The sequence below is a fragment of the Acipenser ruthenus genome, chromosome 10 (assembly GCF_902713425.1).
Source record: "Acipenser ruthenus chromosome 10, fAciRut3.2 maternal haplotype, whole genome shotgun sequence".
Lineage (NCBI taxonomy): Eukaryota > Metazoa > Chordata > Actinopteri > Acipenseriformes > Acipenseridae > Acipenser > Acipenser ruthenus.
In genome coordinates, this window is record NC_081198.1 from 10,531,591 (window position 1) to 10,555,726 (window position 24,136).

Here is a 24,136-nt window from a genome sequence, read left to right on the forward strand (position 1 = left end):
AAATGATCTAAAACTGTATAAATTATTGATCTGATACATGACAATAATGAGAAAATAATTAAGTTGTCCATTTTACCACAAGAAAACCGTTTCCAGCAGACTGATTGAGATTATTATAGGACTCTAGCTTAGCAGTTACGTAAATGTATCTTACATTTCATTGACAAGGCCAGTCTTAAAAATAGGGAATTTAATATAAGATCTGTGGTCTGTTTTTTGTGCAAGAAAGAGACCTATTTTTAAAATTGTTCCATCAGTAGATTTTAATTCTTAAGAAAACTATCAATAAAATATATAATATAAAATACCAATAACTTATCCTTTGTCACCACCTCAAACAATCCCCCTTCCCCTCCCCTATAAAACAAAACTAATGTTTTCCACAGCTGTTCAGAAAAAGTGGCGAATGGTATGATTAAATGGCATTGCCTCTCTTTAGTTCACACAGAGGTTACCTGCCTGCAGGCATAGCGCTTTCATTAGGTTTATGTCTTACAGGAGAAAATTTAAAGCAAAGAATATAACTCTTGTAATTTATGAGCACTGCAGGAAGAAAATAGCTTTGTCTCCTGTTTAGAAGGAAACAATTTTGAGTCCCTGGACTATAATATATAGTCAGAATAGCAAGATAGAAAACCATGCCCTACCTTGCCACCTCAAGCTAGATAAAGCCTTTAAGACTCGTTATTACTGCGCACTGTGTCTCTGGCCTCGACAGTCACAATAATTTCACTCTGTATTTTCTTTATTTACGGCATTGTACCAAAGTGGGCTTTGGAAAGTTCTGCCTACATCAGCTTTTCTTTGTCGACAGAAAGAATGCTTCTCTTGAACATCATGTATTAATTGCATAGCAATAGCAGTACTGTATCGTGACTCTGTATTACCCCTTGCTGTCCTGTTTTTAGAATATTTTAAAAGCATTACCTATGCACAAACCACTCAAACTGTGAAAACAGTTCTATCAAATTATATTTTTCTGTCCTAATAAGGCAACATCTTAATAAACTGCTGTATTCCCAAGTACAGTGCTATAACTCATGGTTAATTAATATGACCCCAAAGTAAGCTTTCTGAATGGCTTTCGGGTAATTAAAGTCACAGATTTATTTATTTATTTAGAAGTTCAGGTTGCATTACTTATTTTCTTCTTAGTAGTCAGTCTTGCAGCTTAAACTATGCAAAATAGTGTTTAAGTGGCTTTTTTCTTCATACTGTACTACTACATCTGTTTAGCCCACTGTATTCTAACCTAAAACATTAATTTTATTAAATAGTATGAAACTAACCAATCATAACATCCCACAACATTTCAGCAAGTTCATTTACAATGTTTTATTATTTTTTTTTATTTTTTATTTAGCTTGACTACAGTGTGTTGTTTGTAATAGTAAAGATTATAATCATTAAAACATACTGTACATATAGATTAGCACCTCCAATTGCTACTGCAAATTACATCTAAAGAGTACAGCCACACATGTATTTTATTACTATTACTTTTTGGAATTTTGAGAATCCTACATATTGTTTCATGTATGTATTCCAAATTCAAGGAGGATTCATAGTCGATTAATTAAAGTGTTAAACATGTGTTCAAATTGCTTCTACCTTTAAATAATATTACGTAACTTCAAATCATGGCTTATCCATTTACAACTTTGGCATTGACCAGGGTGGCATTGGGTGTGTTTGGTTTCTTTGACAATGTTTTCAAACTGAATCATAAAAATAATCAAATGAAAGATCAATGTCTGACAAAATGATTCACTTAAGATTCTCTAGTGTTGCAGGGGTTCTAAATGAATGGAATAAACTAAAATGATAGTCTAAAAATTAGTGATTTACTGTTTGTTTATGCATACTGTATTCACTCACTGCACACATCTTTGTGTTTTGTTATTCCCCCCTTTCCCATTTACCGGTTACACAAATGCACTTGCAATATCTATTTTACAGCTTTTCAAACATTAAATATGTAATAATGCAGAACTGAAACTCTGTGGCTTGTTTATTTCTGCCTGTGAGGTATAAAACACATCAGTGCTATAGTGCTGTATTTCTGAAGAGACATGATAGAGATTTAAGTTAAGGTCTTACCTGCCCGCAGGCCAAGCCCATGCCTCTCTCTCCCATGCCATGTGGACACGATAAGTTTAACTCCAGGGCATCCGCTCCAGAAGCCTGTTAAATTTGAAACATGCTAAACTGTAAAATTATTTTATTTAAAAATGCAGCAGGATTTATCTTAGAAATTCTGGCTTTTTTTTTTCTTTACTAGCTTTGCATAATTTAAGATAGCATGTTCTACAAATGTTACTTACATGTCTTTGTTAAATAAATACACTTACTGTAAGGAGGAAAAATGGCCATTAAAAGGAGAGGTGCCATTTTTCTGGCACACTATTCCTAATGTCAATAACTGTGTGTTAATGTTTATAGAAAAAATGTACATATGATTCACACATTTTACAAATATTTAACAGATTTAGTCACTGACAATGTGATACCACTTCTAAACTGCTGAAGTGCCTTCACTTTTTTTGTGACAATTTTCTGCCCTGGCAGCTGCAAAATTTGCAGAATGTAAATGCTGCAGCATATCATGTAGCATGTTATGCTTTGAATATACTTCTAATACAGCACTAAGACAACATTTTGCCTTAACTTCTCACTGCATACAGAGTATCTACTGCTGTTTATAATGTATACATTGCTGTATCTGCTGTTCTATAAAAAGGTTACTCATTGTAATCTATTAAGACATTTACTGAATTACAGTAGTGTGTTTTTTTTCCTTTGTGCTAATCAATGGACAGTCCAAGTCCCCAAAATAAAATGATGAAGTCTTGAGTTTACTTACTTAATAAGAAGCCAATAACTTACTCTACAATATTGGGACAGGGGTGGGGGCGAGAACAGGACACCATAATGTAATAAAGTGCATGGTGTACATGTACTGTACACAAAGGTACAAAAAAATATATATATATTGATCTTACACTGAAGTAGAATCGCAAATGTATTTTCAATTAAACAAACTGGGTATTTAAAATATGCTGTATAAATAAATGACAGAGTGAAGAGTTCAAAGTGTATTGAGCAGGAAATGCGTCTGACAGGCAATTACATTGGCAAAAGCGTTTTTCAAATGCATCAGAAGAGGGATTTAAACAATTATGAAAGCTCTACAAACGTGCCAGAGTGACTCCAGCGACAGATTTATGATTTTCCTCAAACTGTCAACCATTAGAGAGGAAAAGAATAATAAGCATTTTAGCCTTACAAAGAGCAGAGGAGCAAGTGGCATGATAAAGTCATTTATCACAGTCAGCTTTAGGAATGGTAGAGCTCATGTCAAGCATGGATTCTGCACAAGATTTCATGGTCAATTAGGCAAATACAGGTATAAAACGGACACAATGTTAAAAGATCACAAAGCCAATTACCAATAATGTTTAATTTCACCCCTCTTTACTAAGCCCTTTACATTAACAGCATTTTCTTGGATGCTACAAAAGGCCCAGACACACAAAATTAAGTGGTATCATTATGGATCACAATAAGAAGCTTTGGTATACTGCAAGGCAAAACCCATGTGATCGTTATTATTGTCAGCTTAGGTTTGAATAAAGGATGGGGAAGCAAATCCTAGTCTGTGAAGTAAAGTGTTCTATGGCAGTCAGTCATTTAGTTAGAGCTTCAACAGCTTCAGCTTGTAAAAAGAGGAGATTTTTCTTATCTTTTCCCCTGGAGCTATGAGTACAAGCTGGGAGTGAGACGGGCTCCCAGCTTCTGTAACAAACCAACCAAATTTTTAATCCCATTACTAGACGTATGCATTTTTAACATGATGTCAATACATATCATTCATATGTACATACATTTTAATAAATGTTCTGAAACTTGTAGAATATGAATTTTAAATACACACTTATGCATGTGAAATAGAATAGGTACCACAACTCTGCATTATATTCATAACGATGTATTATGCGTAAGGTTTTGGGGCTTTTATTCCCAGAGCCCTTTTCTGGTATACATTCTCAATCTTTTTTTTTTGGTCATCCAAAAGGTGAGCTGTCTGGTATTATTCAAACTAGGGTTCTGGAGTTATGATGTGTTACAGCTTTCCAACAACTGCTCAAAAAAAAAACAGCACAGGAGTCACTGTGTGCGCTGTATGGTATTTGTGTTTGATATTACCTATGCAGAGCACAGAAGTGTAATTACCAACCCTCCCCAGTTAACAAAAGATATTTAAACACCCCTAATGTTCTGTTTATATTTGTGTTGCTTTGGCGGTGCTTGTCCCTCAAAACCTAAAAATCAGAAACTACAATAACATTAGCATATTCATTTTAAACATGGGAATGATACCGGAAGAATATGAAGTATTTTCCAAATCTTAGGATGGTCTTGGCAAACACAGAAGGTTATCAGTGCATGTATTATTAAGAGGCGCCCATTCCGATGAAACACGGATGTTTAAATTCATTCATCCATTCCAATGCTTTGCCATTGATTTAACTGTCGACTACTGTAGCAAAGCCAAATACAAACGTCACAGCCTTTACCATATTCATGCTTAAAAGCATTTCTGTTTCAAAGATCTCTGCTACTTTGTTGGAAGGAAACTTTGCCATCCCTCCATAGATTGGATGTGAGTCAGACAAATGATTAATGAAAATAGAAAACAGGACCCAGAATAAACCCCAAGGGGGACCCCAAAAGGACAAGCTTTAATTTTGAGCAGATAAAACTCAAACTTGTTAACTGGCCTCTTCCCAGCAAGCAGGAAAAAACCAGGAAATCACAGATTCCAGTTCAAAAGCTCTGTTTCAGCAGTAAAGAGCTCAGACTGAGCAGGTCATTGAATACAGTTCAATGTCCTTAATGTTTCATTTGTAACCCATTTTATTTAATATCTCACTATTGCAATTTCTGATGCCATCATAGTTTAATGTTTAATTGAGGGGTGTAGGTAGGGGGAGCTACATTTTACATCCTAATTATATTCTAATTGTTAAGCAATTTAACAATTATTATTCGTTACAGCATATAAATCCATCGTGATGTTATCCTCTGAAAATAACAGATTTATATGCTATAACAAACAGTAGGCTATTAATTCCCCTTTTGACTGATAGCAATTGGGGTTTATAACCTGTGTGGTAAATGGACCAGACAGAGGTTTAATATTGCTATGAAGAAAAGGTTAAAAAAAAAAACTGGATTTATAAAGCCTGAGGAACATTGACAATTGCAGGACATAGTAAATGACAAATGTCAGGCAGTAGACTAAAAAATAATAAAACACCAGAACAGCTAAATGTAGGTAATATTGTTTCTACAAAACGTTCTTTCAACATTCAGCCAAATTCCTGCTAAGCCACTGATCAAAAACACTGCGCACTAATATATTTGATTTATGATTGTCCTGTTTCATACTGAATTTGAGAAAAATACACATCTGATGCATGCTGTTTTTAGCTTGAAGACTTTTCAATTTCTTTGGGGCTCTACTATCAGGCAAGCAATCAGAACAGGATTGGAATTACAGCTTTCAAGGCACACAGACGTGGTGAAGGAACATCAGTAGTTGGCTAGTCCAGAAATCCAGAAACATTTGTCAAATATTAAATTATACAAATTCTAATAATTGTATTTTACAATTACAATGTTTTTTATATTAAAAATAAAATATAGAAAAATGTTATAGAATTGCAATAGAACACTTGACAGTGCAATTTACACTGTAGTTGGCAATATAGTGTCCCCAGTCACTCATCCTAGTAAAATAACCTAAGTTTGGAGCCCAGAATGAACCATGCAAGCATGGCTTGGGGCGCAAGCACTTTATTAGCATTTGAACTGTAAATCGATATCACATTTTGTAAGAAAGGCAGTCAATATAATTTTGCAATGGCAAGTTTCATTTAGTTTTAACACCTGTCATCTAAACATGAAAATATTACCAATGAGGATGAAAAAATATGGTTTAGGCAATTAAACAAAAAAAAAAAAAAAAAAGCTATGAATACTGACCTCTGCCATTTTTGAGAGCTCTGTCCAATCGTCCTTGTTATAACTGCACATAATGCTGGAAATAAGAATCTGGAAGAAAATAGAGGAAAGGTAGAAGTACAGTAACCGTTTGATTTACTGTGCAAGGCCTTAAGGAATTAAATGAGAGTCGTTTTTGGGGTGAAAAACGCTTAAAATGTTCCTCTTGTTTCAACATGTTCAAAAATGGATCTGAAAGCTATTATCTTGTGTTTAAAAAGGGCAGCCTCATCCTTCCTCGCTCAAAGTCATAAAATCAATATTTATAACTTACAGGATCAAGATAAATCCATTGGTGTGCAAGCATTATTAAAACAATAAAAACTTCAAAGCATGGTATTAGTTAAGGGCCCTTGTGGCAAGGCTAGATTAGATAAGAGTCTTTATTTTTCCTTACCAGACACACAATTGTCTTGCCATAAAAACAGAAATATAGAATCAGCTCCTTGTTATTGCTTTTGGTTTTCAAGAATACAGGAATACACACACACAACCAGTCCTGTGTTACTGTATATGTTTTGGTGAAACAGTTTCTTTGCATACCGAGGCAAGTTCAAATCTCCACAGTAATATTAAGTACAACGCCTAAAAAACATCTGACTTGTATTGAATACTTCAATCAGACGCACATATGAAACCTATACAATTGTTCACTTTATACATTATAAACTACAGCAGCAATGTGAAAATCTCAATAACATCTATTGATGAACTTATAAACAATGTCTGTTAGGGTTAAACCTGATGGGGAAGAATGACTGCATGTGCAACAGTATTCTTAAGGAATTGTGTTCTGTTTTTTTGTTTGTTTGTTTTGAACAAAATTTGTATTTACATACCAAGAATGTGCTTTTTGTATCCATCATAACTGGGAAAAACCAGATACGAAAATATATCACTCTAGCTGGAGTGCTGTCAGTGCGATTCAGCTGTTGTGATACAATTTGACTATATTTCACAGCGGTGTTCCTATGTAAATGCCAGTGCTTTATTTGCTGCTGCTGCACAGAAATGAAAATATGCTGCTTATTAGAGACCACCCCAGAACATCAAATCCCATTCAGTGAGAGAGTTAACAATTGTAAATCCTGTCATGTCTCTGAGATGCACAGGAATTATCTTGTTATCAATTTAATAATGGAACACTGAAGTAAGCGATGCCGTCCACCAAACACAGGTAACACCGCGTCTCCGGGGAAATTCACGACTGTGGAAACTGTCAATCGCAGCAGATATGGACATATTAAAAATTGGGGACAATGCACCTTCTCTCCATAAATCTATTCTTTTGGTGTAACAAGAAGATTCTGCGAGATGATAAATGCAATCAATGCAGCATGGGCTGACAGCCATGACCTATAAGCATCCCAATTTTATATTTTTTTATGTTTTTTTTTTTTTTTTTTTATGAATAATTTTTACATGCAATCTCTGACCTTGATTTTTTTAGTTTTTATTTTAGTGTGGCATGCATTCAAATCAGCTTGGCTGGGTTTTCTGCAAAGCTGCGAGGATGCTACAACTCCAGCAAATGAAGTGTGCTGAATAACAGGGCACTGTGACCCTGAAGTCCACCATGTGTTGACAAAAGTAATAATGGAAATAATCATTCTTGGCAACAATACATTCTGCACGAATGTGTTGTAACCAAGCTGGAACTACAAATGAAAATCTCTGTGTGCTTTTGTGCTCACACCAAATACATACATCTAAAATGAATTCAAACTTCGTAGTCTGACGTCTGTGCAGGATTTTAAAGAGAGAATTGAAGACTACGTAACAGAAACATGTTCTTATTTTAAACACTTGCGATGTTATTTTAAATTACACTTATCAGGGATGGGGATGATGTGTATTATGTGCAAAGAACAGTGTTTGTGTTCTTCATGCATTTGCTGCCTTCTTGGCCAGGTCTCACTTGAAAATATCTATTTATATCAAGTAGCTTCCTATATTGTAACTATATTTCTGTATTTACATAAGTATTCAACCCCCTGAGTCAATACTTGGCAGAAGCACCTTTGGCAGCAATTAAAGCTGTGAGTCTTTTTGGGTAAGTCTCTACCAGCTTTGCACATCTGGATCCTGCCATTTTTGCCCATTCTTCTTTGCAAAATTGCTCAAGCTCTGTCAAGTTGGATGGGGATCGTTGGTGAACGGCAGTTTTCAAGTCTTGCCACAGATTCTCAATCGGATTGAGGTCTGGGCTTTGACTGGGCCATTCTAAGACAATTCAGATGGCTCCATCCATCTTGCCCTCAATCCTGACCAGTTTCCCAGTCCCTGCCGATGAAAAGCATCCCCATAACATGATGCTGCCACCACCATGCTTCACCGTGGGGATGGTGTTCTCAGGGTGATGAGCAGTGTTGGCTTTGCGCCAAGGCCAAAAAGTTCAATTTTGGTCTCATCAGACCAGAGAACCTTTTTCCACATGTTTGCTGTGTCTCCCACATGCCTTTTGGCAAAATCCAAACAGGATTTGATATGGTGTTTTTTCAGCAATGGCTTTCTTCTCGCCACTCTTCCATAAAGCCCAGCTTTGTGGAGCGTCCGGGTTATAGTTGTCCCATGGACTGTTTCTCCAATCTCAGCTGTGGATCTCTCCAGCTCCTTCAGAGTTACCATTGGCCTCTTGGTTGCTTCTCTGACTAATGCCCTCCTTACCTGGTCACTGAGTTTTGGTGGACGGCCTTCTCTAGGCAGAGTCACGGTTGTGCCATATTCTTTCCATTTTTTAATAATGGATTTAAACGGTGCCCCGGGGGATGTTTAAAGTTTGGGATATTTTTTTATAACCCAACCCTGATTGGTGCTTCTCCAGAACTTTATCCCGGACTTGTTTTGATAGCTGCTTGGTCTTCATGATGCTGTTTGTTTAGATATGCTCTCTAACAAACTCTGGGGCCTTCCAGAAACAGGTGTATTTAATCTGAGATCATGTGACACTAACTGCACACAGGTGGACTCCATTCAACTAATTACGTGACTTCTGAAGGCAATTGGTTGCACCAGAGCTTATTTAGGGGTGCCACAGCAAAGGGGGTGAATACTTATGCAATCAAGACTTTTCAGTTTTGTTGGTACCCCTCCACAAAAAACGAAGAATGCACAATTTTCTCTGAAATAACTTGAAACTGACAAAAGTTATTGGCATCCACCATTGTTTATTCCATATTTAATAGAAATCAGACTTTGCTTTTGATTTTTTATTCAACATAATATTGTAAATAAGAAAACAAATGAAAATGGCATGGACAAAAATGATGGGACCGCTAACCTAATATTTTGTTGCACAACCTTTAAAGGCAATCACTGCAATCAAACGTTTTCTGTAGCTCTCAATGAGACTTCTGCACCTGTTAACATGTAGTTTGGCTCACTCTTTCTGAGCAAACTGCTCCAGCTGTCTCAGGTTTGATGGGTGCCTTCTCCAGACTGCAAGTTTCAGCTCTTTCCATAGATGTTCGATAGGATTCAGATCAGGACTCATAGAAGGCCACTTCAGAATAGTCCAATGTTTTGTTCTTATCCATTCTTGGGTGCTTTTAGCTGTGTGTTTTGGGTCATTATCCTGTTGGAGGACCCATGACCTGCGACTGAGACAGAGCTTTCTGACACTGGGCAGTACGTTTCGCTCCAGAATGCCTTGATAGTCTTGAGATTTCATTGTGCCCTGCACAGATTCAAGGCACCCTGTGCCAGGCGCAGCAAAGCAGCCCCAAAACATAACCGAGCCTCCTCCATGTTTCACTGTCGGTATGGTCTTCTTTTCTTTGAAAGCTTCATTTTCTCGTCTGTGAACATAGAGCTGATGTGACTTGCCAAAAAGCTCCAGTTTTGACTCATCTGTCCAAAGGACATTCTCCCAGAAGGATTGTGGCTTGTCAATATGCATTTTAGCAAATTCCAGTCTGGCTTTTTTATGTTTTTCTTTCAAAAGTGGAGTCCTCCTGGGTCTTCTTCCATGGATCCCACTTTCGCTCAAAAAGCGACGGATGGTGCGATCAGAAACTGATGTACCTTCACCTTGGAGTTCAGCTTGTATCTCTTTGGCAGTTATCCTTGGTTCTTTTTCTACCATTTGCACTATCCTTCTGTTCACTCTGGGGTCGATTTTCCTCTTGCAGCCGCGCCCAGGGAGGTTGGCTACAGTTCCATGGACCTAAACTTCTTAATACTATTTGCAACTGTTGTCACAGCAACATCAAGCTGCTTGGAGATGGTCTTGTAGCCTTTACCTTTACCATGCTTGTCTATTATTTTCTTTCTGATCTCCCAGACAACTCTCTCCTTTGCTTTCTCTGGTCCATGTTCAGTGTGGTGCACACAATGATACCAAACAGCACAGTGACTACTTTTCTCCATTTAAATAGGCTAAATGACTGATTACAAGATTGGAGACATGTGTCATACTAATTAAAGAAACTAATTAGTTTGAAATATCACTATAATCCAATTATTTATTATCTTTTCTAAGGGGTACCAACAAATGTGTCCAGGCCATTTTAGAATATGTTTGTAGAATAAGCAATAATTCATCTCTTTTCACAGCTTCTTTGCTTTATTCTATGACATACCAAAGGCATGCAAGTATATATAATAAAATAGCTTTTAATTTCATCACTTTTCAGGAGGAATGAAGCATTATTTCAATGAGCTGTAAGGGTACCAACAAATCTGAGCACGTCTGTATATATATATATATATATATATATATATATATATATATATATATATATATATATATATATAGATAGATATAAAATTTATTACATTTTAACGACATGTTATATAAAGGTTTCACCAGGGTACTGATGGGTATACTGTATAGGTTTTGCTGCATGACAGACTGGTTTAGAAATAAGAATTTTCTCATTTAGATTTTTTTTTTGTGGAACCAAAACAGGCTCAATCAAAACGACTGCTCAGTACTATGACAAGATATTGTCTGACACAAATTTGAAACAAAGTGCAAAAGGGAATGAGAGTTGTCCTTTTTGTATATGTTCAATCTGTCTAACCCTGTGTCCGATGTATTTGCATCCTGTCTGACGTTATGGAAAATGTTCACATGTTAGTGCTTGAACAAACAGGAATTTAACGAATTTGAGTGGTCTTTTCAGCATTTGACAGCCAGGCCTGTATGTTTCAATTAACTTTAGACCTAATGAGCAAGGCTCTTTTGCTAGCAGTGGGTAGTTCCCTACTGAGTATTAATATATGCTTCTGTGCATACTTGATGTCACTTTGATCAAAAAGTTATTTAAAAGGAGCAATGAATCCTTTGTGAAATACTAATAAGTCTACATGTTTGCAGAAGGAAATGATTGCTTCTTTTGACACCTGGAATCACCCCAATTTAGATCTTGTGACCATTTAAAGGAAGTGATTATGAGACTATTAAAATGTGGATGATCACGGTTAAGAGTCGTTGGTCTTGCCATGATTTCAAAAGGACAGAAGTACTCAATCTTATAAAATCATTTCTAAACTTTAAAAGCAACTATTGCAAAAATGTCATCACTGTTTTAACATATTGACTAAGATACTAAATTACTTTGTAGCTTTTTAACATGTCTGTTGTAAACTATGATTCATTACTATTTGTCCTACGTGTCAACTTTAGACTTTATTCTGGTAATGAAAAACATGTGTGTGCCTACAGTGAAGCACAAGGTGAGGATTATTGTACCATGCAGTACTACATCTTTGAAATATTTGAATTACAAAGTACATCGGATTGGTTTTCGGTGAGATGTATTTTTAAACCTAAAGAAAAGTCCTATAAGTCCAGGCCCCACTGCTTTCTGTCCACTATTAAAGCATTATAGTGTCTAGAATGCACTATAGCAGCACTGCTGAGCACCAATACCTGTAAATGACCTCTACCCACCAATAAAACCAAAAAAGAAAATAATCCTTACATTATTTGGGAAGTCTGTCTTCAGTTCAATCACACTTTGACACCAGTAGGCTGCAGTCTTCTCACTAATGAGCTCAACATTCAGAAAAGAGCTTTGCGCAGGGCCGAAGATAGGGCCTGAGGTAGTTCCACGTACAATCCTTGGAGAAACGTTGGTGACGATATCCTGTTATATAAAGACAGAAGTACACGTGTCAGTGCTGAACATCGTATTTTATAGCAGGTTACATTTTATTTCATTACTGCAGTAAATGTGGAATTTCCTGATAAAACGGGTACACAAACACTATTCATCTGATATTCATGAATTTGCTATGGAAGTGTAAGGGGTCATACCCTCACTAGTGGGAACCAACATAAAACGTGCTGGGAAATATTATCTTGAGAGAAACACAGCCAAACACTTACAATATCCAATGGCAAGAATATGTCTTTTGATGTATGAAATGCACCTACTCCTTACTGGTGTAAAGACATATGACAGAGGTAGAGTTTGACCATGCTGTGACAATGAAGCTGGCACAATTACTTTAGGTAATGCACTGCACAAATGATGGGTCACTGGTTTTGGCAAAGTTAGAAAGCAAGGGCATCCTGGAATAGGAAGGTACTTCTGAAATCCTGCAGGGGATCAATTTCCTGCTGTTTGTTGTACCATCTGCTGCTTGGCTGTATTTGATCTGACACCATCATAAACACTTTCAAATGCAACTTTAATGTTAGTCTGGATGCATATAAACCCAACTGCAGAAAAAATAAATATCTTGAAAATGTTTTGATTTGTATGCATCCTTTTTACAATATAAAATAAAAAGGGAAATGTACTTTTTGAACCACAACAGAATAAGTATGTTTTATTGTAATACATCTTTGAAAACACAACATAAAAGACGGCGCACTAGCGACCCCTGTAGTCTGGCCGGGCGCTTTCGGGCTTGTCTATAAGCTGCCCAAAGCTGCGTTGTCATCTGACGCTGCAGCTCTGGAGGTGGCTGCATGGTGGGTCTGCAGTGTGAAAAGAAGTGGTCGGCTGACGGCACACGCTTTGGAGGACTGTGTGTGTTCGTCTTTGCCGCTCCCAAGTCAGTATGCGGGTGGTAGCGTTGAGCTGACCCAACAACAAAAAAAAAAAAGGCTATTCTAAATTGGGAGAAAATGGTAAAAAAAAACAAAAAAAAAACCCGACTACTAAATAAAATAATAATAATAATAATAATAATAATCTGCATGGTGAGGCTATATCAACACTTTTAGAAACCTCTTTATGATATATCTATGCACCATTAGTAAAGTAATAATGAAACATTTGCATATTTTAATTAAGAACTACCCCATACAAAACAATTAAGATAATAGGCATACTGACTCGATTTCATAACATTTGGCCATTTTCAAACAGGATACACAGGGAACCTTAATTAGCACTAATTAGTCATAATCTCCATATGTTTGATAAGGTTTACCATTACCACAATATAAGATTATTTATCCTTTAAATCTGCCAAATGCTGCAGTTCTTGTGATAAAGGAGGGTTTTCACACTGCATGTACCGCCCTGCGATTTCACATTGTCACATCTGCTATATTCTAAGTAGGTGCAAAAATTCTTCCATGATGGTTCATCTAATTATCATGTCTATTTTTACAACACCTCTAAAAAAATATCCTAAAACTAATTTGAGATGTATTAGATGTATGTGTTGTACAATAATCTAAAAGAAACATTCAATTATTTGGACAAACATTGAGGGAGTATATTTGAAATGTTTGACAAATAATTTAGGTTATAACAAAAAAACTAGCGTTGCGTTTTTTATAATCATTACATACAGACTATGAATATATAATAAGGGTGATATATATATATATATATATATATATATATATATATATATATATATATATATACACACACACACACAAGCTGGTATAGCACCACAGGAGGGCAGAGTTGCTTCTACCCACTGTTCAAGGTATATGAATCAGATTGCATTCAGCACTACTGCATATGTTTTATGATTATTTATGAGAAAACAACAATATTAAATTAGTATTGTGATGTACAGTTAGGTTGATATGTTTTTTTTTCACATAAAAGGAAAGCCTGCCATTTTTAAACATGCATGCAAGCTAGCTACCATTATATTGGGTAGCAGTGTGGAGTAGTGGTTAGGGCTCTGGACTCTTGACCGGAGGGTCGTGGGTTCAATCCCAGGTGGGGGACACTGCTGCTTTACCCTTGAGCAAGGTACTTTACCTAGATTGCTCCAGTAAAAACCCAATTGTATAAATGGGTAATTGTAAAAAATAATGTGATATCTTGTAACAGTTGTAAGTCGCCCTGGAAGGGAGTCTGCTAAGAAATAAATAATATTTATTCAGCTGAAATAGTGAGTAGATTTGTAGACAATATTGGTACATAATCCAAAAAATCTTCACTATGGTATCTTACATTGTAGTGGACTTTAAATGAATAGATTATATTGTAGTGGACTTTCATTTAAAGTCCACTACAATGAATACATTATAGTGGACTTTAAATGAATAGATCTGTTTTCATTATTATTTTTTAAACCCACTGTAACCACAGGAGTGTATACCATCATTAATCTGTACACGACTTGGTGCAAGAGGTAGATGTAGGAGGCTTCCCATAACAGGGACATTTTCCTGGGCAAACATTACACCAGCATAATACATATCCCCCATTGAATATATATATATATATATATATATATATATATATATATATATATATATATATATATACACACACACACACAATGCCTTGCAAAAGTATTCAGACCCCTGACCAATTCTCTCAGTTTTTTATTTTTCTTAAAAATATTTCCCAACATAAAACCAATGTCACCTTACAATAATTGATTTTGAGTTTCAGTGTTTTAAAATAAAATATCAAACAGAACGAAATTTCAATGTACCATTTGTAATTCAGTAATATGAGATAATTGGTCAGGGGTCTGAATATTTTTGCAAGGCACTGTGTATATACACACATACTGAGCATCAAAAGAAACTTGTCACTTATATTTGAATAAAATTCACTAGATGTGATCGAAAAATGACACTCTCTGTTTTACAGCAGGTGCAGTGACTTTTTTATTGTGCTGATTTAACAACTGACATCACAAAGATGCTGCAAAATGATCTGTCGATCTTGGGCAGGTGTTGTGACTCTTGGCCTGTCATTGACAGTGTGTTTCTGGTTATAACGTCTCGCCAGGTTTGAAATTGTTGGCTGAGAGCACCCAAGACGGCGAGCCACAGTACACTGCCCTAGTCCAGCCTCCAACATGCCGACTGCAGGAAGGCGCTGCTCTCTTGACAGACGTGGCATATTGTTTTTTTTTTTTTATTTTGTATTGCTTTTATTCAAGCTTGCAATTCAACAGCTGAAATCACTCCATATCCAGTGTCCATTCAACTGTCTCATTAATCAGGTGATTAAGTGTATATGCTTCAGTCATAGTCACTGAAGCGTGTCATGGTCAAGGATGAATGATCGAGTGATTAAATGTCTATGTCTATCATTTATATACCTTATTTTTTTTCTAAAATAGATGTGTTATAATATCTTATTTTAATGCTTGGTATATATTTATTTTTTCCCCCCCCTGTGATCTGTCATTACTTTTGTGCATTTTCATTTACAAGTGCACTGTGACGTTATAGGGGGGAGGAGCAAGGGTTTGAGCAGGCCAAAATGACAAACAAATATCCGTCACACTCTTTGAACCGTCACTTAAGATTACAGCCTTGACATAACATGGTATAGACTCCAAAAGGTGCTTATAGTTAGTTGTCTTGAGGGATGTAAATCCATTCAGTAATTAATATTTTAAAGCCACTTACTGTTTGCGGCCAGCGCTGTGCAACATATTTCCTTTGTTTTGCCATTGATGCACTTCGATACAGAATTTTTCAGACTAGCTTACCAACATGGCTACCCTTGCCTCAGTGGGACCTGCTCGACGTGCACCCACTATCCTACCTCCTTTGAGGCTTTTCCGAAATTCGGGAAGACTGTTTGCAATTGTGCTACTCTCACAAATATCAGTGGCCAGGTAGTGTAGTTGCATTGCATTCTTTCATTCTCAATACAGGAAGATTAAATACAGTACTGTAGATCCATCTGTGCCTGACTGACACCATAGAAAAGAGAAGCACAAACAAAACAAATAGGCTTTACGAAGGTGCTGGCACTGGATGACACTTGTCATGCGACAGACTACAGCTTTCCCTGCCCTGCCACTTCAGAAGATATTGATGACAAGCCAAGTGAAAAATGTGTGGGGTATTTATTAAAATAAAAAATAGAGCTTGAAAATGAATTTGGGAATAGTTTATTTTTTTGGTAACACTTTAGTTTAGGGATCTGTTATAAGTGGTTATAAACAATAGCAAAAACAAAACAAATGGCAAACGTGCATAATAACTGTATTGCAAAAACAAAACAACCCCATACAATTGATGAGACAGACAGACATACAGACAGACAGACACACACAGGCATATACAGACAAACAGACCTGAAAAGACACTGACTATATCTGTTATAAGCGATTATAAACAATAGCACAAAAAAACAATGACAAAAGTGTGTAATAATATGCTTATTTCTATTCATATTCTATAATTGTTAATAGCATAATTACTGTTTATAGATTGTTTATAATCACTTATATCGGATCCCTAAACTAAAGTGTTACAATTTTGGTTCTGCAAAAAAACTGCCTGCACTTTAAAAGTACATACTTTGAAGTTAGTAATTCAAACCAACTTTGTGGCCTTGCTAGCAACAAACGTGTCTATTCATGCACAACATAATTGTTTACAGAATTATCCAAAATAATGCTTTTATGCACAGTTTCTTTACTTTCCAGGGTACTGTACATCATTCAGAATGGAGACATGGGAACATACTATTGAAGAGTGAATAGAAACATAGCCCTTTTTAATAAACTCAAGGTACCCTCACGTAAGACTGGGAAGGAGAATTGAAACAGGCTTCCCAAGGGCTATGGGGCAAATCTGTGTGTCTGTATTTAATGAAGTTGTGACCTGGGAACATTTAGCTCTTGGCATTATTTATTATCGGGGCATTTCTGCAAAAGAGTTTTAATATTTAACAACTGGAAACCAAAATTGCCCGAAGGGATAGGAATGGCACATTTATATATATATATAAAAAAAAAAGAAATCAGGTTCTGCACTCTGTAGCACAAGATAAGAGTTTATTGTACCTCGTGTAACAAATAAATTGTATTCAGTGAGATTTGTCTTGCAAGACATGCACCACATAAAAAAAGATACCAATACAATTGTGTGCATTTACAAACATTTTCATGGAAAGCAGGGGATATATTAAAATGTTTCTAAAGTAGATGAAGCATGCTTTCTCATACAACGTTTGTGCTACAATAGTAACCATTTGAAATCCTTTTCAACAAATTTCCTATAAAAGGACTTCCAGCTGTTAGGAAATAACACTATCCTTCTGCCCAATAACACGCTGTAACCTGTCAAAAACAATTCTGCTCTACCTATTCCCATTCACATGTGGGGATATTCCGTTACTTGCTAACGTAAAATAAATGCTTTAAGCCAACAGGGTTTTCATCAAGTCTGCACAGACTTTAACCTTTTATACTACACACAACATTCATGCAAAAGCAGGTATAATAGCAAGCCAATGCTCTGTAACAAACTACTTAGTAAACACTACTGTACTGTAAATGCAATATAGGCCTCTGCAGTGTAGTGGTTCAGAATTCCCTGTTACAAGCTTCTTATTGTCAGAAATTACAAACAAAAAAGATAAATAAAAACATGTTTAGTCTGCAATTACAATTAGCCTGAAGCTTCTTGTCATTATCTCACTGGTAGGACTGGACAGATTATATGTCTCAATAACTACGTAAAATATGACTGATTAAGCCCTTCAGAAATCTGCCTGTTCAATGGTATCGTTTTGCCAAAACTCTTTCTGGTACACTGAACAACTCTTTTGCTAGGTGCCGCCATATTTTAGGGACTACATATCCACTTGTACACAGCGCAGCAGCCAATGTGTGGTACAGCATTGACACAAAAAGCAGTTCTCATCCTTTTGCATCATGATGAGTGGGTTGGAATAAATATGGGGGCATTTCTTTTTCAGCAGATTATTCCACAGATGATGAGCATGCGTTTTTTTTTCATAAATTTAGTCGTTGCCAATTATTTTTATTATTTTCTCCCAATTTAGAATGGCCCATTATTTTTTAAGCTGAGGTCACCGCTACCACCCCTGCGCTGACTCGAGAGTGCGAAGACGAACACACTGTCCTCCGAAGCGTGTGCCGTCAGCCGACCACTTTTTTCACACTGCAAACTCACCATGTAGCCACCCAAGAGCTACAGCGTCGGAGGACAACGCAGCTCTCAGGCAGCTTACAGGCAAGCCCGCAGGCACCCAGCCAGACTACAGGGGTCGCTGGTGCGCGGTGAGCCGAGGACACCCTGGCCGACCTAACCCTCCCTCCCCCGGGCAACGCTAGGCCAATTGTGCACCGCCCCCTGGGAGCTTCCGTCCACGGTCGGCTGTGGAATAGAGCCACTCGGGAGCCCCAGGTCATGCGTTTCTACAGAGGGCACAACAACACAGGAATCATAACATTTGGTAAGTCAGAACAAGTAAAGGCAAGCACGCAGTTTTTTTTCCGAGATTATTAAATTAGTATTTTATACTGTGTCTATCTAACAAAGCATTTGTGTGCCCTCACAATGGAATCATTACCAAAAACAAATCAACTTTAATAGGCCAATTTCTTCACCAGTGTTTTACCATTAAGAAGTTTGTCAACTTGCCATTCGTTTTTAATAGTTTTACTTCAATCCATTCATTACTAATACATTCAGACACTGAGAGCTGACCACTAACAGACCAGTACGAAAGAATAATGTTCTGTCGAGGAAAATCCTTATGGGTGGCAACCTGCAAATGATGCCTATTTGACATACATTTTAGAAATAAAAATACACACACCACTGTACCATATACTGACAGGCGTTCAGGCTGACATTTTTTTCAATGAAAACAATGCTTCAACCATACAGTACAAGATACAGTGATGGGGCTGTCTAAGTACTGTAATTACACTATCAAGTACTTCTGTCATATCACTAAACGTGATCACGAATCCCAATATCACAGAGCATTGGCTGGTATGCTGAAGCACAATAGTGATAAAGAAAGAACGCTGGGTTACCCAGAAGAAAAAATCTCAGTGACAGTGAATTGAGGTCCAGGCATTAGTCATTTTATATAGCCATGGTATAAAAATCAAAGCATCGCTGTTTCAGAACCTCACCTTGGTCTGACCAGCCAACTCATTTCTTATAAACAGGAACTTAAAAAAAAAAATAATAAAAAAAAAATAAAGGCTGCACTGCAGTTTTGGAGACAATCCATCTCAGTCTCTAAAGTGCAGCACTAACACATGGTAACCAATCAAATTCTGCATTCTACAGAACTTTGAGAAAACAGAAGTGAAAACAATGTATAAAATACTGATATATCACAAAAAGACCCTCCATGGATAACAATATCTTCTAAACCCTGCCTAAAAGGCTTAAATGAAAACCTTCACCCTGTTCTAACACACAAGAGGACCACTGCTATCTCGACCTGGGGGACGTTAGCTGGCTGGATCAATCTTGTCTCTATGCCACCACTGTCAATATTACTATTTTTTGAATAAAAATATGCCCCTGCAACAAATGCTAAGAATTATTCTAGAAATGACAGGTGTGTTTTCTGTAAAATTTAGACAGTGTGTGGTTGCATTTAGAATCTGATAGTAACTATTTTGGACAGGGCATAAAACATTTTGTATTTGCAATTCAATTATAAAAAAAAGCAATCAAAATACATCAACATATTTGTTGTGTATGTTTGCAATAAGTTGTAGCCTAAAATTAAAAATATTCAAGATTTACTGCATTAGTAGAGCAGTGTTACATCTTTCACCAACAAGAAATCCAATATTCAATAAACAGATGTGATTGGTAACCATGGAAACCACCAAAGACTGTGCTACAGTACAACAACCCCATACAAAAAATACAGAACAGGCCAATTTACAAATCATATAAAAAGGTACAGCCGGGTGGTTTTGGTTATTTGCATCAATAATTTAGCAAAATGTTTATTTATTATAGAGTAGCACTGGCACATAATATAATTCATGTTTAAAAAAAAAACAAAAAACTTCAAATCATTTAATCAATCAAGACAGATTAAAAATGAATACTGAAGCCTGAGAATAAATAAAAATGGACTGTAATATTGGTATATTAGATATGTTTACTGGTCTTCTGTTTTGAGTGCAGTTACCTTTCTTACACCAATAAAGCAGTCTGCAGTTTTGAAGGGAATTATCTTTCCAAGACCACGTCTACCATGTTGAAAGAGTTATACAAGACACTGGGTATACAGTACAAGTGAAAAAAATACCCTACAGGGTCATACTAGAAGGTAGTGATCAGCCTCAGACCAGAGTTGCTTATACCATTTTAAAATGGGTCAGTAGTTAAGGAATCCCAATTAAAAGTAAACATTCAATGCTGCTAGGTCAAACAGGATTGCAAATGAAAGGAATGAGGTCAGATTCCAATACACAGGGTCTTGATTTTAGTTCAGTTGTATGTTAAAAGGGAGTGCTAGCTTACAAGCTTCTGTCTTCTCCCATATTAAGCAAAGTAAAGCTCAGGATAGGTTGAACTTTATACAACAGCCTGTGTCTACAGATTAAACCTCATTGATTTTAGTTTAGATTTCTGACAAAGACAACATCAACCCTCTTAATCCTCTCTCTCTATAGCTGTCACCTATAAAGCCAAGCAACACTGAATTCCACAATCACATCTAACCAACAAATCTACGCACTGGAATTTAGCCTCGATAAACCATTTGACAACTCTATTGTATAGGGAAAGCGTTCTGAAATACATTCTCGAATCTCAATGGACCAGGTGATTTCAGCCAAGGTCTTAAGGAATTGTACACATTCCAAACAAAACAGTTAACTGTTAATAGAATTTTTTTTTTCTTCCGTTACTCAGCTGTGACAAGACACCTTCACAAGCTCTCACAACTTGGTATGGTCTTCAAGAAGATCCAGAATGCTCTCCTTTGAAAAACACTGGGCTGTATGGTAAGATATAGTTTGAAGTAGTGATCAGAATCCCATATTTATTTTTTTAAAGAGCAGAAATAGGACCATGTAACCAGTGAAGATTTTGTTTGGGGTAATTGGGTGTTTAAGATAATCAAGGTTGATTTTAACTTGGGTAATTGAAGTGATATATGTTATATATAGGCTTCCTACTATTCGATTTTTATTTTTTTGCCAAATCGACGGCTAATATCGATGTATATTTTTTTAAAGAATTTACAGGGGGTTTTTTTTCAATCTTTATTTTTCAATTCAAGCAGAGAATGGGTGAAATCAACCTTTATGCTTTAAAAGAAACGGACGGTTTATGCCATTGCGAAGCCCGTTTATTATTCAACAAAACCATGGTCACCAACATTGTAGTAGAACAACATTCAAATTGAAATGACTTTTGTCTCAAATAAACCGCAGAAACGCAGCATATAAAATGTTTATTACACAGACTTTTATAGCATACATTTACTAGTAAAATATGCACAGAACAAAACAGATAGTTGAACAGAACTAACTTGCACTTATTATTTGGAGTCTGAGCTCCTCCCACCCCCTTCTGCTTCAGCACAGCTGGAATCAGATACCAGAATCGCTTCAAACCACCCACAACGCATTAAATCATGAGGGAAACCTGCAACTGATTCTTGTTTTTTCCTGCATTTTCACCAAGCAACCATCCATTGTACTTTCTGGAGCCTTCATATTTTTATGACCTTGTGATTGCATGTGTTCAACCATTCTGTTTGCCTTCGCGGTGACTTCTGCTTTGCACAGTTATATACCAGTTTACATACTAGGATATTTTCTTCATCTGCCTGTCCCACGTTTCTTTACAGTTTTCACTTCAAAGTCAGGGTATTCTGCACAATACTCATTTAGTGTTTCCTATTCCTAAGTAACTGTCACCGTATATATATATAGCAAAAGCTTACCTACACCTTACCCACTAATTTAAAATGACAGTGACAGTAAAACCACAGTACTAACAGACCACTGAGTTGACTGACAGATACGCCTCGCTATTCAGAGCGGAACGGAGACGGGACAGGCATTAAGTATAAAAACTGCACAAACTAGGAGATGATTTCTAAATGATTTTGGTAAGAAAATAAAAAATAGCGAGTGGTTTTACCGACGTTTATCCTATATAAATCTATTGCAGTCAAGCTCGTATATTTTTGGGGAATTCGACGTTTAATGAGCTTTAGTGATTAATATCGAAAAGTAGCAAGCCTAGTTATATATACACACACGCACAGATATACAGTCGCAGACTTGAATCTCATCAAGATGTTGTGGATTGACTTGAAGGCTGCCGTTGCAAAAAGGAAACCAATGTCCATTGCAGAACTCAAAGCTGTATGTGTTGAATTGGCAAAAATATCTCTGGAAAGATGCCAAACTGGTTTCAAAATACAAAAAAAGACTGCAAGCTGTAAAGAAAGCAAAGGGTGGGCACACAAAATACCAATGTAAGGTTGTCCAGATAGTTTTGTCAAAATATGAAATTTTGTTTTTACATTTATTTTTCATTTTGCATGTTATGTAATAATTAGTTTTTTTTTTTTATAAAGCTGAATCTCTACTTTTAATTTATATCTTTTAATAGAACAATTAGATATGATAGAAATCACTTTCTTTGTGGTTTTTCTAATTTTTTAAAACTGTTCTATGACCAGATTTAAAATCTATTCCTGATCAGATTCATGTACAGTACAACAAATGTTTTCTCAGATGCATTTTTTGTAGCAGTATCTCTGCAACAGTAAACTTAATGTGCATCATTCTCACCGCCACCATCTGCTGTCTTGTTTAAAATTTAAAAGCTCAAGCTAATGTCCTGTCCAAAAGAGAGTTAATACATTACTGTCAAGTAAAGGATATTAACCTCATGTGATAAATGAAGAAGGATATTGTATGTCAGTTTGGTCATTAGTACTCTGCTTTCCTAATCTACAACATAATAAAGAAAAACTACTTTCCCAACAGCTGACAATCTGTGGGCTGCAACAAACCGTTAGAGATTGCATGCGAAAACTACTTGCATTTTATTTTATTTCATTATATCAATTATTGCTGCTGATAATCTCCTCCCACAAGCCCAGACTGTCAGAATCCTTTTGAAAAACAGGTTTCAATAATATATATAAAAAATAAAATCAATAATTTAAAACCACAAGTTGAAAATGTTAACTGCTTCTCAGCACTCTTTTTTTTTTTTAATAAAAATGCAAATGTCACTGAAGGGAAAAGCTTCTGCCTGAAGACATGGTTGATGTCAAGCATGGGTTGGTTGGTGAACCAGCCCTAATCCTCCAGTTACTCAGCTGTGACAAGAGACCTTCACAAACTCTCAACAACCTACAGTAGTATGCTCTTCAAGAAGACACCGAACACCCCCATTGAAACAACCCGGATGCATGGCACAATATAGTTTGTATGTAGTACTGGGAATCACATAAACACAACTGAGAAATAAAACTCATGGGGGGGAAAAGGAATTGATCCCATTGCAGTTTTCTTAGTACCAGTTTCAGGGTAAGGGCAGGGATGTTAGCCTTAAAATACAAGCCTTGATAGGGCAAGTGCTATCTGACAGCACAGGGTTTATTAGATTTTGGGTTTCAGTATTACAATATACAGTACAGTATATCTAGGTAGAAGGTTGGTGTTGCATTAACCTTTATAAGTAGCTGGTACAAAATTGAAAAACTGAAAATGGATTAAAAGTATGTGTATTGGCTGTATACTCTAGCTTAGTCATGAGTATTACAGAATATTATTAATATTGCTATCAATTATTAATAGATTCCACACCACACTGCATCTGCCCGCCAGGCCATGCAAGGCAGTAACTGCTTTGATTTCCCAATGAATGGGCATATTTAAAATAGTGTAAATATGTAACTGG

The 24,136-nt window shown here is 36.3% G+C and overlaps 1 protein-coding gene across 3 annotated transcripts in view; it reads right to left on the reverse strand.

Annotated features, from left to right (window-relative positions):
* Window positions 1-24,136, reverse strand: part of LOC117411703 (dihydropyrimidine dehydrogenase [NADP(+)]-like) — a 176,743-nt gene that overhangs the window by 52,540 nt on the left and 100,067 nt on the right. For all 3 annotated transcript variants that reach the window (XM_059031705.1, XM_034019392.3, XM_034924349.2), the window contains exons 14-16: window positions 11,994-12,158; window positions 6,049-6,117; window positions 2,101-2,184 (exon numbers count right to left, since the gene is read on the reverse strand). In XM_059031705.1, the coding sequence (XP_058887688.1) occupies window positions 2,101-2,184; window positions 6,049-6,117; window positions 11,994-12,158 (318 nt within the window). The remainder of the gene's footprint in view (window positions 1-2,100; window positions 2,185-6,048; window positions 6,118-11,993; window positions 12,159-24,136) is intronic.